Source organism: Centroberyx affinis, unplaced genomic scaffold (genome assembly GCF_046629955.1).
Source record: "Centroberyx affinis isolate AG114_WGS23_722 - 3 ecotype Tasmania unplaced genomic scaffold, CSIRO-AGI_Caff_v1 ptg001200l_1, whole genome shotgun sequence".
Lineage (NCBI taxonomy): Eukaryota > Metazoa > Chordata > Actinopteri > Beryciformes > Berycidae > Centroberyx > Centroberyx affinis.
Genome location: NW_027279722.1, coordinates 282,501 through 299,531, shown reverse-complemented (window position 1 = coordinate 299,531; position 17,031 = coordinate 282,501). Strand labels below are relative to the sequence as shown.

At 41.3% G+C, this 17,031-nt stretch overlaps 1 protein-coding gene across 3 annotated transcripts; it reads right to left on the bottom strand.

Annotated features, from left to right (window-relative positions):
• Positions 1 to 7,227: 7,227 nt before the first annotated feature.
• Positions 7,228 to 13,517, bottom strand: LOC139648427 (actin, non-muscle 6.2). Of its 3 annotated transcripts, XM_071524543.1 has the most exons (8): positions 13,395 to 13,517; positions 13,087 to 13,215; positions 12,742 to 12,852; positions 12,166 to 12,250; positions 9,480 to 9,641; positions 9,106 to 9,297; positions 7,998 to 8,179; positions 7,228 to 7,371 (listed from the first exon to the last, which is right to left on the bottom strand). In XM_071524543.1, the coding sequence occupies exons 1-8, from the start codon at positions 13,515 to 13,517 to the stop codon at positions 7,228 to 7,230; spliced, it is 1,128 nt and encodes a 375-aa protein (XP_071380644.1). The 3 variants fall into 3 exon arrangements, with proteins under 3 accessions (XP_071380644.1, XP_071380646.1, XP_071380645.1); XM_071524545.1 differs by lacking the exon at positions 9,106 to 9,297; XM_071524544.1 differs by lacking the exon at positions 12,742 to 12,852.
• Positions 13,518 to 17,031: the final 3,514 nt, after the last annotated feature.

Genomic DNA, 17,031 nt, shown 5'->3' with positions numbered 1-17,031 from the left:
TTTATCTTTGTGACTGTTAGCTTGAATAAATACTTTTCTAATCTGATTCTTAGTCAGATTTGTCTTAATCAGGTTCATACTGGATTATTAAACGTGGACTATGGGACTATATGGACTTGATAGATGAGAGATGAACGAGTTGGGGGGGTTTGATTGTAGACAGAGATAATGGAGACGGAGAGAGAAAAAATGAGCAGTGAAGGATGACAGAATGACTGATGAAAGGAACAGATGGATGGAGGGATAGAGAGAGAGAGAGAGAGAGGGAGGGAACATTATATAACTCGTTAAGGCAGGCTGCCCAGATGTCTGTTCCTCATATTTGGTATTTGTACACAATGCGTTTACTGTGTGTGTTTTACCCATCTTGTAGTTTAGATGCTGACTTTGGCAAAGATTACACATTTAAAGGAACAGTTCCCTCAATGAAATGAAAGTTCAGTCATTGTCTTCTTACCCTTATGTCAGTGGAAACTCCATTGAAGTTGGTAGGACACCAAACACACAGAGAGTTCGCCCCTGCATCTCCATCTCAGCCTTCTCCCAAACTATTAAATTAACGGGCCAATCTCTTTACAGCTCCAAAAAACACCGAAAATCAAACCAATCAACCAACCAAGTGTTTTGTAGCCAAACGATTTACAGTTTGTAGTCCAACAGTCCAATATTTACCTCATTACCTCCTTTATTTTACTCGGTGACAATGCTCTGGTCGCTCTGATGGAAGACTTGCTACTGTAGGGTGCGGCAAAACCAGAGCATTATTAGTGAGGGATAATGAGGTAAATATTGGAATTCAAAGATACTGAATATCAGCACAAAATATCAGCTATCAGCACCTTCAATCCAAAAATGTCAGTTATCAGTAGTTGAACTGTAATAGGGACATCCTGGTTGCACATACTCACAGGGCCATGGGTTTGAGTTCACTTTGTTTTTTTTATTTAGTCTTCATCTTTATTGCTCAGCCTCACTGTGGTGTTTCCGCACTGCACTTCCCACAGATCACCTGTCAATCAAACACTGTGGGCGGAGCTTGGGTTTTCTTTTTGCAATTTGAGTTTCTCTTTTCTTAGTCTGTTCAGTCATGGTGGCTATCGCTGCTCATGCTAACTACCCAGTTCTTCTTCTTCTGTTTATTCCAAACAAAGCGGAAACATTTTTTTTCCCAGGAAAGCGCTACCAGACACCAGCTGTTTAGAACAGACAATGGAAAAGCTTTATGAACTGGATATAGGTAGGATCACTGTTGAGTTAGAGCAATTGGAAATAAAGAGTAGCAAAATGGACATTTATATATCAGAATTTCATTGATTGTTACTAAAAACAGTCTTTCCAGAATGCAGAGTGCACAGGACTCACCAAGATATGAAAAACTCAAAAAATGTCCCAACATGCATCAGCAGTTTTTTTTTTTTTAACGAAGTCCAGGTGGGCGCCTCAGGCTCATTCATAAATACCACAGCTCACTGCAGCAAGCCACAACTCAACTACCAGGCCCTCCTTGACCGACAGGAGGAAAACGTCACCATGAACTTACATAACAGGGAAAAACAGACAAATTCCACAGAACTCACTTTTCAGCCCATCCGGCCACAGCGGCTTGTGGATTCAAACTTTTATCAGGCAATTTCAAATTCTAGATCAGATTTGGTTAAACTTTAATGACCCCTCTGGGGAAATTGGGTCATTTCATCTGCAAAGAATAGAAGAATATTTTATCAGTGTACAAACTAAATAAACCAAAATTAAAATAACTGATTTCATTGAGTTTATCAATGAATTGGTCCCAGCTCTGAATGGACAGCTAGGAATTTTCTCTATTTTTCCTGGCAAAGTCCAACAATATTTTTGGATTGAAGCTGGCGATAGACAATTTTTTATGCAGATATTCAGCAGCTTTAAATATGACCGCTTTCATTCCAAAAACAGTATTAAGTGTTTCCCACAGAATTTTGTTCTCATCAGGGTGGAAAAGTACGGAGCCTGGGAGTGGATAGGCAATTCGAGCTCTCATTTTATTTTTTCAGGGCACGAATTGCCAAAACGTGCCCTCGAAATAGTGATATCGTGCTCTCGATATATAATACATGCACTCTTCACGAACTTATAAAGAGTCAGTGCACATATTGGTGATTATGTTTAAATGTGGCGCTGTCCTGGGTGTGTTGCAGCACCTGATTGTGTTTACATGTTGCAATATTTGGTGGATTTGCCTATTCAGTGTAAACAGACAATGGATATTAACATACCAAATCCGTACTAGGCCTATCTGCAATAACTAAAAGGTTCCTTTTAAGTTGCATTTTTCCTAAATTGCAGTTTATCAAAATCGAGGGAACAAATTGTATCTCGTGCGCACAAATGAACTAAAACGTGCGCATGTTACAGTAAATCATGGACTCTATAACTTTTTTCTCTCTCCCAATGGCCACTCCCGGGCTCCGTAGAAAAGCCTCTGAAACTCTGAAGCTTTTAGACCATCTCGGGACACTAAAACTCTCCAAACCCAGACTAATGATTTTCTTATTTTAGAGCTAGGATCTCTTTAAGGTACAGTGACTTATTCAATAGTAGGGGAACTTTATGTAACTGGTAGAGTTACTAGTGTGGGTGGGGTTGGCAGACACACCCACTCCCTCAAAGCTTCACACCAGAGTGCTGCCAATCATTCAATTAGTAGGGGTGTGTGGTATAGATATATACGTCCCAGGTAGAAGCACTACCAGAAGGCTCCCTCCTCTTGCCCTTGGTGTTGAGGTATGTTTTATTGTGTAGCCTTTGTTTCCTGCAACCCTTTCATTGTTTCTTTTTAGTGATTGTTTCAGAGGTTCCAGTACTGCTGCACTTGGCCTTCCACCATAATGCCTCCACAATAGGTTGCTGGGAGATCCATGGTTGGTAGGAGACACAGGAACTGTGGGAGTGTTTGTGCCCACTGAGGTAACCTCCACATTAGTTTATCCCACTTCTCAGTGTACAGTGTGTTTATGTGCTCAGCAGAGAGCAACTAACAAGCTGTTTGTATTATATTTTCCGTCAGCCAGCGGTGGTGGTAGATTAATATAATTGCGGTATATATCCCAAGGGTCTAGACGAGTGTAAACTCAGCAGTTGGTAAGGAGGAGCCCAGAGGCATCTTGGAGGACAATGTCGGTGGGTTAGGGGTAGGATTAGGTTTAGCCCTGTTTCCACCACATCACTGGACTGGGTCGCTACCTGAAGGACAAGGAGGGCACTCAGGAGCCATGTGAGATTCATCCTGAAACCGATATGGAGCAAGTTACTATTTTGTTAGGTGGGATAGTGGATTTCAGTCACATGCAAGTGTGCCATGCTGCATGCCACCTAAGAGGTAAATGATTGACCATTCACTTCCCTTTGAAGAAGTGATGGCACAAAGGGTCTGGCTGGTGATTTGGAGAGAGAGGGATGACATGTGACAAGGTCCCAGGCTGGATTCAAACCCAGGACGTTGCGGTAGTATGGCATGCACCTTAGACCAGTGGTTCTCAACGTGGGGTCCGGGGAACACCAGGGGTCCTTGAGGGGGTTCCAGGGGGTCCCCAGCAAATTGATGAATTGTTAAACTTCAGCATTATATCATTTACAAGACGTTGGCACAATTGGAGAATGTAGAAGAATGACTGATTTGATCATAGTTTCTCTGTTATCTCTCTACCTACAATACAGATCGTCATGGAATTCTGGACAAAATCATATCAACAATAAAAATATTCTCAGATTTGGGTTCAAGAGACAACATCTCATCAAATGGGGGTCTGTGGCCCTAATGTGGACTAAATTAGGGTCCTTGATATGAAAAAGGTTGAGAATCACTGCCTTAGACCACTGAGCCACCAGGACACCCCATTTCCATTGTTTTTGACATACTTTGTGAGCATGCCCACAACAGTGCGATTGGCACGTTCCTTGACCAGATGACTGGAGATAGTAAGTGTAGATATTCTACCCTCATCTGTCCTGAAAAGGACAGTTCCCTATGTAAAGAACACGTTCCTGTTTCCCCCTTTCACTGAGAGACACTTAAACCTGCAATAAGTGATTTCAGACCCTATAACCAATCCTGAAACTAACCTGTGCTATATGAACATTTCCTTGTGACATACTGATATAAACCAATATCCACACAGCCGTGTGTTGCTGTTTTCACCTCCTTTCTAAAGCTTGTTGTCAAAATCCGTCCCGACTCGAAGCTCTTCCCAGTCCTTTCTTGTAATGGCAGAATCGATGAAGCAAGCAAATGAACTTGTTAAGCTAGTTAACTTGCTACCTACATCTTCACTTGTTAATGTGGGACATGTAACCTTCAGCGGGAGAATAATCTGGGAAAGCAAGACTGGTGGCCGGCGACACTTCTCCATAGGTATGTTTAGCTTAGCTAACAGCCTTTATGCGTGGTGGTTTGTCACCCTCTAGTGGTTGGAAAATCGCTTAGTGCAGCTTTAAGTGTTTCCTGTTGTTTCACTCCATTTTGGAGCAGATAGGAGACAGTACAGGGCTTGGGCTTGCTCCATGGAGCAGAGAAAGCCTAGGCCTATACAGCTTTCCCTCCATGTGATCTCCATGTAAGATCCTCTGTTCTTCTCACCCTGCTGTGAGCCCAGCATGCTCACACACAGCCTATAGATAGACACATGCACGCATAGGCACACACACAAACCATGTTGACACACACACGCCTGTAAATAGTTTGTATTCATTTGTGTTACCTTCTAATATTTTTATTCTATAAATTGCGTGTCAATTCTAAAAGGGTCTTGTGTCTGTATTACATAATGCATGAATGAACCAACCTCTGCTGTTAAGTCCTCACCTTATCCATCAACCCTTAATTAAATGATCAATATTATTAATTTAGTGTTAACTAAAGGTGTAATGTAGTTTGAGATGAACTATTAATATTGCAATTTCAATAATACATATTTGATTATTAGTTGAGATTCCAAATTGATAGATAACTTAACAATACCGATATGAGGCTGATTTTTAGATACATTTCTTATCACTTGTGCTACTTTATGAAAATGAATAATTCTTCATAGCCAGTGCCACTGTGTGTAAAGAACCATTTTCCTTACATTAATATTAATATGTGGGAGGACATTCTTTACATATTTTTATGGTGCCCCTTGTGAGGCAGTATTGTTGGTTGTTCATGCTTTTGTAATATTCTATACTATAAAATAATCAGTTAAGTGCATAACTAAGGTTCAGTGACAAAAGAACCTGAACATTTGAATTAAGGAACTCTCAGTTCTGCCACCAGATGGAGTAATTTCTTCTCAGAGCATAAGCCCCAACTGTACTTGCAGGAAGTGCATTGTGGTAAATGATGTTTAATTAATTCTGGAAGCTATCAATTTGAGGCCATTATAGTGATAACAATCACTTTAATGTTAACACCTAATAATCATTAGTAACATTAATATTAACAGTAATCATTCAGATGCCATACAGTCTACTTTAAGATTTAAGGCCAATTGAAACTGAGATTAATTGATGTTCTGTATTGTAAAAGTATCAAATACCGTGATTTTCAATACTAGTTTAGCCGTTAGCATTAACCGAGATTAGTCTAACTGCAACTTTGAGCCACCAGCTCCTGTGAAGCCTGAAGGCCTGAGAGCTTTTGTACCACTAGCTATCATGACATGCATTTCAGCTTGTGTAGATTTTTACGCATTAAGCTTTGTGTCATAAAGCTAATTTTCCATGACTCAGCTTTGTGTTCTTTTCAGTAGTCACCCTCACTACTGTTATAACTAAACCCACAAAAAGGTGATGCTGTAGTTACACCTGTACTACACTAAGAGCTCCTACCAAGAGGTGTTAAAACTGTGAGTGTGAACCGACTACTTCTGTTAAAGTAAAGATATCACTTTATTAATCCAGTGAGCCAGTGAGCTGACCCAGCTGCACTGAAAGGTGCCAATACATTGCCCCTCAGCACCCCCAGAGGTTCCATACTAAGCAATGTTTTAACTTTGTTCATTCAAAGTACACTTCCTTCCATTCTAACCACAGATATGGAGTGCCCTGTGCTTGAAAAGTTTATTTCTTCTGTGTCTTCTAGCCCCAGGCTACCTTGAGTACAACAACAGCATGGACTTCAGGGACTGAACCAAAGAAATAACTTTTCTCCTCAAAGACAGGTGTGAACACCCCAGTGAGCCAACTGATCCATTGTTTTCATGCCTGCTCTTGCTATTTCACGGACAAACCAGTCTTGCCTGCCAAAACAATGCAGCTGTAGCAGAGCAACTGACTGTAGCCCAGGGCCCACAATGCTACTCTCCTCAATGAGGTCCAGACAGCCAAAAGGAAAGCCCTGTGCTACTTACTGCCACAGGCACTCAGCACTTCAACATCACTTTCCCAGACTAACAACCTGGCTCTTGGCTCTCGTCTTCTACCATCAGAAGATTGTAGTAATCAGACAAAAACCAAAACTGTTTTGTATTAATTCCAGTGCTACAACTGTACAAAATTCCCTATAATAAATTTGAGGATGCATTTTAAATATTCAGTTCATTCACCATTTCAGTCTCAACAAACATTGAATTGACAGATAAAGGACAAGGAGAGGTGCAGATATTTGTATATGTGCAATTTATTGCATTAGATGACACCAGAAGTAGATAAGCTATCTTCCATTGGTCAGTGAAGACAACACTGCTTTTTTATTGGTCAGTAGAAATGTTTGGTTGGTTTATCACCGGCAGGGACACAAAGTCCCACCGTACACAAAGTTTATGGTTTCTGCATAGTTGCCATGAAAAAACAAAATACATGTTTTATTGAAACACTTTTACATAACCGTTGTAACTTCCTAGAGCTGAACGAAGGTGCAACAGATACACATATATATATATATATACCTTTTTGGGGAGGGGGGGTCTGAGGGAATAGCGTTTACCTCCCCATCACCCCTCAGTTTAGACACGGTCACCTCCTGGCCAAAGCTGACTGATGCCTCAGACTGGTGTTGGCCAGCCAAGACTGGGAAGAAGTTATGGAGCAAAACTGGGAAACATTTCAAATACTTAAGCACATAAACGCTTGATTTACATCTTGCAAGTGGTATCTCCATTTAAGTCCATTTATACCTTCATGCAAGATAAACCAAGGACACTTCTAGTCGGCAAAAACACTTGAATCTTTAGATCATTTTCCCCTAGTTGTGGTCGAGGCCAGCAGCCCTTTCTAGAAGCACTTGCGGTGGACGATGGAGGGGCCGGACTCGTCGTACTCCTGCTTGCTGATCCACATCTGCTGGAAGGTGGAGAGAGAAGCCAGGATGGAGCCACCGATCCAGACAGAGTACTTCCTCTCTGGGGGAGCGATGATCTGGAGGGGTGAAAAAAAAACAAGTGGTTAAGAAGAGATGGAAGAAGAGAGGAAGAGACAGAAAAGAGGCCAGAAAAGATCCTCCATAAAAAAAGGCCTTCCTCTGAGGGCACGATGATCTGAAAGGGCAAAGAGGAAATGTAGTGTCTTACTCCTCCTCCTTGCAAAATTTTTTTTTAAGATGCAGATATTCAGCAGCTTTAAATATGACCACTTTCAAAGGCAGGATGACCCACCACCTATAGGGAAACTTAAAGTTTGCATTTGCTAAAACAAAGCTTTACATTTACAAAGGGTTCAAGTCTAGATATCGTATAAATTGGTTGTCAGACACATTAAAAAGCATTAAGTAACTTTTGACAATGTCAGTTATTGCACATTAACTTAATGGGTCAGATTAGGAGTCAGGGAGATGAGAGATCAGTTTGAACGAGAGCGAGACTCAAGTCTGCACGCATTACATTAGCATTTCAATCATTTGGCCGATGCCCTTTTCCAGATTGCATACAGTTTCACTCAGTCAAAAAACAAAACAAACAACCCTAATCTATGCCAAGCAGTCTTTCGTTGGCATGGAAAGGAAATGAGGGGATCTTGAATGAAGCAGTTCGGGAGATCTGATGTACCTTGATCTTCATGGTGGGGGGGGCCAGGGCGGTGATCTCCTTCTGCATGCGGTCGGCGATGCCGGGGAACATGGTGGTGCCACCGGACAGTACAGTGTTGGCGTACAGGTCCTTACGGATGTCCACGTCGCACTTCATGATGCTGTTGTAGGTGGTCTCGTGGACGCCAGCAGACTCCATACCTGAGGAGACAGATGGAACCAAAGTTACGCCGTGTTCATGTAATATCGGGTTCATCACCAATACGGGCTGCCGACTGGGAAAACCGTTCACATCAGCCTCCTAGTGGCAATTACAAGTAGTACATGTGGGAATGTTTCTGAGCTCTGACATCTCCCACTTGGCATCACAAATTACAGAAGTGTATCAACACAGGCGCAAACAGTGAAATCCACTGATGTTGGCAGTCTGAGGGAATACAAATCTAAATTAGTTACACTAATATAATAAAATCTACTTATAAAAAGCAAGCAGTGTCTGCTGCGGTTTGTTTATGGTTCATTTTTAAAAGCATCACAACCTTATGATTGCTCCATCTTGGATGTGGACGTTCCGAGTAAAAAACACGCTTCCAACTGTAACAACAAGACGTCATCCCGTTCTTCCGATATGAACGCAGTATTTATACACAGATGAAGAAATTTGAGTCACAATGATTTTGAGAAACCCAGCCCAGACGGAGAAAAGCACGGCCACATTCAGTTTGTCTTCCTCATTTGGTGCCATCACAGTAGAAAATTCCACTGACACGCTGCAGCGGCCGTTTGGGTTGATATTTTAATTGAAAAGTTTCAATATTGACAAACTGCACTATTATTAATTGTGGAAACTAAAAATCGCAATATGATCATACATAGTTGTGCGTCCCTTGTGTTGAGGAGGGGAAATGAGATGTTAAGGCTCTGGATTTGTCAGTTTTGAATACGATTTTAAATTTGTAGGTCAGAGATTCTGCACAGGACCAGAATACTTTAATTAGAAAACATTTTAGACTGCATACACTGCCAGAAAAACAAAAGTGCATCCCCTTGTGATGTGGACACAGCAGTAGTCATGATTGGGTGTTGAATAATTCTGAGAAGCCATGCAGTGCCGGTTTGTTACCGACCGATGAAGGAGGGCTGGAAGAGCGTCTCGGGGCAGCGGAACCTCTCGTTGCCGATGGTGATGACCTGTCCGTCAGGAAGCTCGTAGCTCTTCTCTAAGGAGGAAGAGGAGGCTGCTGTCTGCATCTCCTGATCAAAGTCCAGAGCCACGTAGCTGAGCTTCTCCTTGATGTCACGCACGATCTCACGCTCGGCTGCATAGGAGGAAAACAGTCAAACTTTAAAGAGTTTCATTTCAAAATGAGATATCCACCATTTGAAAAAGAGTGATGCCCACTGAACACAGAATTATCAAACAGGCGATAAATTGATTTGCATGAATTATGGGTGCACTATGCCCGTGTGTGTGTGTGTGTGTGTGTGTGTGTGTGTGTACCAGTAGTGGTGAAGCTGTAGCCTCTCTCGGTCAGGATCTTCATCATGTAGTCAGTCAGGTCTCTGCCGGCCAGGTCCAGACGAATGATGGCGTGAGGGAGCGCGTAGCCCTCGTAGATGGGCACCGTGTGGCTGACACCGTCACCAGAGTCCATCACAATACCTGCAGGACGAAAGCTGCTCTGTTAAAACACACTGATCTGACATGATCCTCATTTTTGGGGTCGTCAGCAGAAGCATAATACAGCATGATAAGAAAGATACTATAATAACAAATAACATTTAGTCAAAACTATTGAGTGAGCAGTGTTTCCTACTGGTTGACAATGTACCTGTGGTGGTGGACGGACTGACGGGGTTGTTCATTTTAATATGTCGCCGTTCTTGTTCTGTCTGCCCGTTGTGTTGAGCCTATCTACATTGTGAGGAACTTAATGTACCATATAGGGTGCTAATGTGTAGTGTAGTCTAGGCGTACCGTTGCCAAATAGAAGGCTTCTCAGTGGCTCCATAGATAACCTCATCTCCAACCTTTATTGGTAACGCTTTACAATAAGGGTACATTAATTAACAGTTAACTAATGTGTCTGGTAATCATTTACTAATGGTGTTCATGTTAACTAAGGTATTCATTTATACATTATTTAAAGGTACTGTTTGTAAGATTCAGAAAATGCTTGTTATTAATGACACCTGTGGCCGTTAAGGTAACTGCAGTCAGCATCCTGTTGCTCGTGTTCGCACATGTGCCCGTGAGCGAGCATCCTGTGTATCGGCCAAAACAGTGACCATATGAACGTGATGGACAGGCGGCATCATGTTGATAGATGAGGAAGCAGTTTCTTTTTTTTTTTTTTTTTACTTGCATTCAAATGTCAGTCACATTTGCTGATCGCCATGGTGGCACAGAGAAAAAAGTACGACCTGAAATTCAAGCTGTCAGTTGTCAGATTTGCTGAACAAAACTCAGGAGAAGCAGCAGCAAGACATTTCTCTGTTGATCTTTTCTAAGGTAGGCTATCGTTATTTTGATACGGGGCTCTCTCTCTCTCTCTCCCTCTCTCTCTCTGTGCTTTAGAACATAACCGCTGTGAAACAATCAGAAAATAACGTTTTATTTCTCTGATTCACCGGCTTTCTCGCTACTACCGCTCCCTCTCTTCATTCACTTTCTAGCTCGCTCGACCATCTCTCTCTCTCTCTCTAGCTCGCTCTACCATCTCTCTCTCTCTCTCGCTCTCTCTCTCGGGCTATTAATTAAAGTTATATGTAGGTTAAGTATGTTTTCAGTGCTGTGTTTTTGTGAGGAGGAACTCTGATTATGTGTGAACTTTGTCGGGTGATAACGTTACATTGGCTGTATTTATAACATTATAGGTCGGCGTTAGCTTGCTAGCCAGTTTTCATATGTGAAAACAGCAATAGTTTCACCGTGAGGCTCAGCAATGTCGCTATCTTTTATCTGCAATAACGCTAACTGTTGGTGAACTACACGGAATATGTAACGTTATATGTATTCATCATTTCCTGAATGACTGTAGTTCACCTTGCTGTGTCATTACAGCTTACCATTGTTTATTTCACCATTACTGTAAATCAGCATTGTAGTTCACTGTACAAACGCCAGATCCATGCAGCGTAGCTAAGTTACAGCTAGCTGGCTAACCTTAGCATAGCTTTGTGTACAGTTAGATAACGTTATTTGGCCGCCGCTGCCGCACACGGGAGAAGTTTGCCTTCAGGGCTTTCTGCCAGAAAGCCTTTCTGACAGAAATCCACGGTTATGGTTTAGGTAGGGGTTAGGGTTACCCTAAGGCTTTCTACCAGAAAGCCCTGAAGGCAAACTTGTCCCGTGTGCGCCGCTGCCTTGCATCGCTCTTGGCTAGTAGAAGGCAATCGTTATACACCTTTGCTTTGTAACGTTATATCATTTATTGTTGGCTAAAATCAACACTATTTGTCATAATAGCTACATAACTTAGTATCATGGATCACGTTAGCTGGTGAAGTGATTTGGCAAGCTAGCCAACTAACATATCCACTCAGAAAGTATTACGTTACGAGCAAGCAAGCTATAGAAGTAGTGAAGCTGAAGAGACTAGCCACGGGAGCGCGCATAACGTCACATCCGTTGGAATCTCCCGGAAAAAACGGCCTGAGTCCTTCACATAGAATGTAGCTTTACACACTGTTACAGGCAACGGAGAAAGTCGGCTGAGGTCTCATTTTTTAAGTTACGTTACAACCCGTTCACACAAAAAACGATTTATACATGTAAAACGTTTGTAAAAGTTACATATAGGACCTTTAATAGTCATCTTTATAAATTATGAAATAATGTATAAATTAATACCTTAGTTAACATGAACACCATTAGTAAATTACCAGACACATTAGTTAACTGTTAATTAAGGGCTATAAAATTTGTCTTTGGTGGATAAATCCATAAAGTTCACCAACCACACTGGCCAGTAACTTGGAGACGATAACATCATGCTTCAAAACACTCCTTTGTAATTTGGCGTCATGATGAATTATAAAGTTGATGCATTGTATTCGAATGAGCAAGTGAACACAGTACGCAAGTCTAATTATTTTGGCCGGTACATTCAGCAGCCCTTGGCAGGTGAGCCGAGAAGTTCAATTTCTGACACTGATCATGTTCAGTTGTGTTTGAGTTTCCTCACCGGTGGTACGACCAGAAGCGTAGAGCGACAGGACGGCCTGGATGGCCACGTACATGGCAGGACAGTTGAAGGTCTCAAACATGATCTGGATACAAGAGAAAGACAAGTCAATCCTTCATGCGTCTCATTGTGGAAACTGTAATAAATTATCATACAGTCAAATTGAGGATAGGAGCAGCAGACATGAAATAAAGGCTTAACTTTTATCTGAAGGCATTGCAGGTGAAAAGTTGCACCTGAGGGAGGCCAGCAAGTGCTGGTGTAGCTTTTAACCTGTAATGTTGTGCATCAGCCACTAAAATAAAGGCTTTAACTTTTCTAATAGAGTGCTTTGGATGCGTTTTTGGTTCAAGGCTTCAAAATGTATCGGACGCAAATTGAAAAATGCAATTATCACAGCAGCAGGAGCCAAGCCTGAATAGTTAAAACTTCGACAGCTCCTTATTGGGGCTGTGCAGGCCTGTTTAAAACTAGTGTTTGTGTTTTAGCACTGGTAATCTTTGGCCTTAGGAACTATCTGTCATCTCTGCTGTGCAAGTATAGGACTGACACACACACACACACACACACACACACCTGTGTCATCTTCTCCCTGTTGGCCTTGGGGTTGAGCGGAGCCTCGGTCAGCAGGACTGGATGCTCCTCAGGAGCGACACGAAGCTCGTTGTAGAAGGTATGATGCCAGATCTACAGAGCACAGCAAGGTTAAGATGCCTGGTTAGAGGTGTAACTAGCCCACTAGCCAGTGACTTGTACTCATTATACAACAGCTAGTTTCAGCAAAGCAATCTGACTGGCCAGAGACGTGTTTCACCTGTGCCGTATCTCCCTTGGGGGGTTCGGACAACAACAAAATGTTTGTGTATAATGCATTTGTTTTTTGTTTTTAGTTGCTGCAAACAAAAAGGCATCTGTATTCACCTTCTCCATGTCGTCCCAGTTGGTGACGATGCCGTGCTCGATGGGATACTTCAGAGTCAGGATGCCTCTCTTGCTCTGGGCCTCGTCTCCCACATAGCTGTCCTTCTGGCCCATACCCACCATCACACCCTGCACAGACAAGTCACATTTTTAAATCCTTTAAAAAAAAAAAAAATCACCTATTACAGTGCAGTTAGGAATTTTTTTGTTCCTCCACATATTCCTCAGACAAACAGGCATGTCCTCATTTCAGCCCCGCCCCAGAGCAGGCAGGCGGTTCAGGCTGTTGGATGATTGGCGGGTCGTACCTGATGTCTGGGTCGGCCTACGATGGAGGGGAAGACGGCGCGGGGGGCGTCGTCTCCGGCGAAACCCGCCTTACACATGCCAGAGCCATTATCAACAACCAGGGCAGCAATGTCGTCATCCATTTCTGAAAAAGAAATAAAAAGTTTGTTGTATAAATGCAATGTTGAATATTTATGTAATGTCTCTGTATGCATGTTATTTGTCTCAAGGTGGATGCTGCAACTATTGAAAACTGATACAGTATCTATATTTTGTATTACATCTCCATTGTTATGTTGCTGCAACCCAAGTTTCCTCACAGTAATCAATTATATAGATTAACACAAACAACATGACAGTCGCATTGATATGGGTGGTGACACTGAAATTGTCATAACCTTACAGCTTTTGAGCCTTAAGTCCTATAGCTTCAGTGCATTTAAGAGAAACAAAACAAAACAAAAAACTTGAAAAAAGGCCAAAACCTCTTTTGTCATCAAACCTTCAGTAGTAGGTGTGGATTATCAAGCTGCAACTTATTATGTAATCAAAGTCTAGTTTGTGATGGGCAATTTAATAAAATCAATTTAATTTCACAAAACTTCAGATTGGGATTTTGTTTCCACAGAGGCGTTGAGGTTCAGGACAGGAAGAAGTTTCTGTGTTGTCAGCCAACTTATATGCAAACAGGGAACAGCCCTGCCCCGAGGTGTTCAGGCTGCGCTCGTTATACAAGACATTTACATTTTAGATTTAACTGACTTTTCTAGAATGACTCAGTGTCTGCAACAGGAGAATACGATTAAATTCCTAGATAATCAATATTACAGTAGCCAATGATAAATAAGTCTTTAGAAAAACTGACCGAAATGGATTTAAAATACAATTTGAAGTCCACAACGTTTTATAGCTTTAAAGATTAAAATTATTATTATTTTTTTTTAAAAACAACAATCACACCACCCAGAAAATTACCGATTAAGAACTGTATTGACAAAAATCACCTTTTTATTGCAGTTTTTTCTCTTAATGCAGGTTTGGACAGTTGCAACCACCTATTTTTGACTTTAGAAGACCTAAACTCCAAAAGCATTCCAATAAAAAGAAATGTGGCTTATCATGAAGCAGACACTGTTGAATAATTTGATATATTGCATGCGTTTCTTTGACCCCTCCGCCCCCTTTTGAAAATAATGGATTTTGACTGTTGCCCTGACAACAGATGGTAAAAAAAATATCCTTTAAGCCCTACAGGATGATCATGCATGGTAGAGAAGTGCAGGGAAAATAAATAAGGGCCGAGGAGAAATTGCTTTTATATACAAAGCAAAAAAAAAAAAGTTGTTTTGCATTTACTGTATACTGCAGCATAGGGGCAAATATTAATAACCAATAATTATTTTGGTGCCCATTTGCACCATTACCCATCATTGTCCAAAAATATTTACACACCGATTTCACGAGTCCACATGTTATCTGCTCAGTAACCTACTACCAGCCACAATCAGAAGACAATATAGTATTCCTACTGGTTTACTTCTGCAAACCATTTGCCTTCTTATCTTACCTCCCTGTTATTACCATCATTATTACTACTTTATTTTATTCTTTGCTTTTCATCCTCTTTCCCTAGTCCCCCATCTCCTTTTTGCCTCTTGCCAGAATGTCATTGTAAATAATTTGTTCCCAATTTATTTGCTTGGTTAAACGAAAAAAAAAAAAAAAGCTATACAGCACGTTCAAAATGCAGAAAAGGTAGGTTTGAGAAAACATCCTCATAAACGTATTTCTAAAACACCAGTGTTTTTCACAGTCTTACATTACCTGCCACAGCCTGTGTTTGCACTGACTGGGTATCGATTTGTAAGGAAGCCACTGATCAATAAAAAGTCTAATCTACAGCTAGCTCCGGTGAGTCATCTCTCTCTTACCTGTGCAGGTAAGTGCAGGTGAGTGTCTGTAGGTAGAGTGGATCAGCCCAGGTGTGCTAATTGACTGCTGGACGTGCGCCAGACGGCACCGGTTTTATTTGAGCTCGCGGGACTACACACCTGTCCATAAAAGGCAACGTTTTCTCATCTGGAGCTCTGATTGGTCGAGGTGACCCGTGTGCTCGGGTTCTGTCAGTCGGGCTCCTGACTGGTGGAGACAAACAGCCTTCAAGTGTTCATGCCGGGATAACCGGTTTCCCAAAATTACTGAGAACTAGTCCATACCCGGGGATGCGCGCGCCACAACTCCGCGCAGACTTGCCAAAAATGCGCATAAACAGCGTAAATTTGGGAAAATGGAAAAATCTGCTTCGTCGGTCCCTGCCTATGCCAATGCTCAATGCCCACGTGCAGTTTCAGACTGATCGGCCAAACCATTGAGGAGCAAGATGGATGCAGACAGACAGAGTTTTCCTCATTTTATAGTAGGATTCAAGAAATGCTTTGCCTCCTGTAGCTCTGTGGTACTCTATAATGAGTTTACAGTGACCTATTGTACTTTCTTTTGATTTTTTTTTTTTTATCTCACTCACTAGATCACAACACAATAATACTCTTATAATATTCTCACAGGTACTAACAGTGTGTCTGTGGTTGTCAGTAGTGAGTTTATCAATAGTTACTCTAAAATAGTTAAAAGCACATAGTCTCAACTTCAACAGTGACCTTATAGTAGCCTACCTTATGATAGCAGATAATATATATATATATATATATATATATATTATTCCATTGTATTAATCCTATAGTGTATCTGTCAGGGTTGTGGTCAATTCATGAATTAACTCATCAATTCCAATTCAACTGAGGAATTGGAATTGGAATTTGAAAAGGAAACAGAATTAGAATTTCAGTAAGTTGAATTTAATTTTTTTTTCTTACCACAGATCTGAGATTACACATAGCATTATATATTATGAATACTGAATATCATAAAATGTAAAGGTATTCCTATAATATTCCTATACTGACTCATAGTGTATCTGTGGTACTCAATAGTGAGTTTATAGTGAAGTTAATGCAGTGGTATCATTGTAATATTGCTATAATATTCCCAGAGGCACTTTATAGTTTTACTGTGATATTTGTTTGTTATCCTTCTAAAATCTACTATAGGATTACTATAGTTCCTGTTTGCTAGGGGTTGTTTGTATAGTAGAGACCAAGTCTGAGCCTGAATTTCAAGTTTAGTGTTTGGATACACAGGCTTGACCTCTTTGACAGAAGGTGAAGCACCGGTGCCGGGTGCAGCTGGTGTTTCCTCCTGCAGGTTTTTCTTGGTTTTTGGGTCATTTGGCGTCTGAAACAGAATTTACATTATGTGACGCAACAGTTCTAAACACTGAAAACCAACAGGAACTGCTGCTCTTCTCTGTCATATATGATGATTCTGGGTCACAGCAATATTTGTTCCATCTACTGTCAGGTTGCTGTGACCTCTGACCCTTGACCTCTGTGCTGTTTGCTGCTTATTCTACTGTTGACCTAATGTGAAGTCTGTCTGGATAAGAGAGTTAGATAAATAACTCAAATGTAAGTGGGATGCTCATCCGTGCAAACGAAGAGGAAATACTGATGCCTGTAGGCTATTTGATTTATTTTCATACATATCATTATACCTAACTCTATATGCCAGTTAGGCAACATGAAAAAGTAAAATTTCACC

Coding starts and splice junctions, on each gene's coding strand:
- LOC139648427 (XM_071524543.1), bottom strand. CDS start 13,517: ATGGATGACGACATTGCTGCCCTGGTTGTTGATAATGGCTCTGGCATG. Junction 12,251..12,741: donor ACAGGGAGAAGATGACACAG/GTGTGTGTGTGT, acceptor TCTTGTATCCAG/ATCATGTTTGAGACCTTCAA. Junction 9,298..9,479: donor CTACAGCTTCACCACTACTG/GTACACACACAC, acceptor CCTCCTATGCAG/CCGAGCGTGAGATCGTGCGT.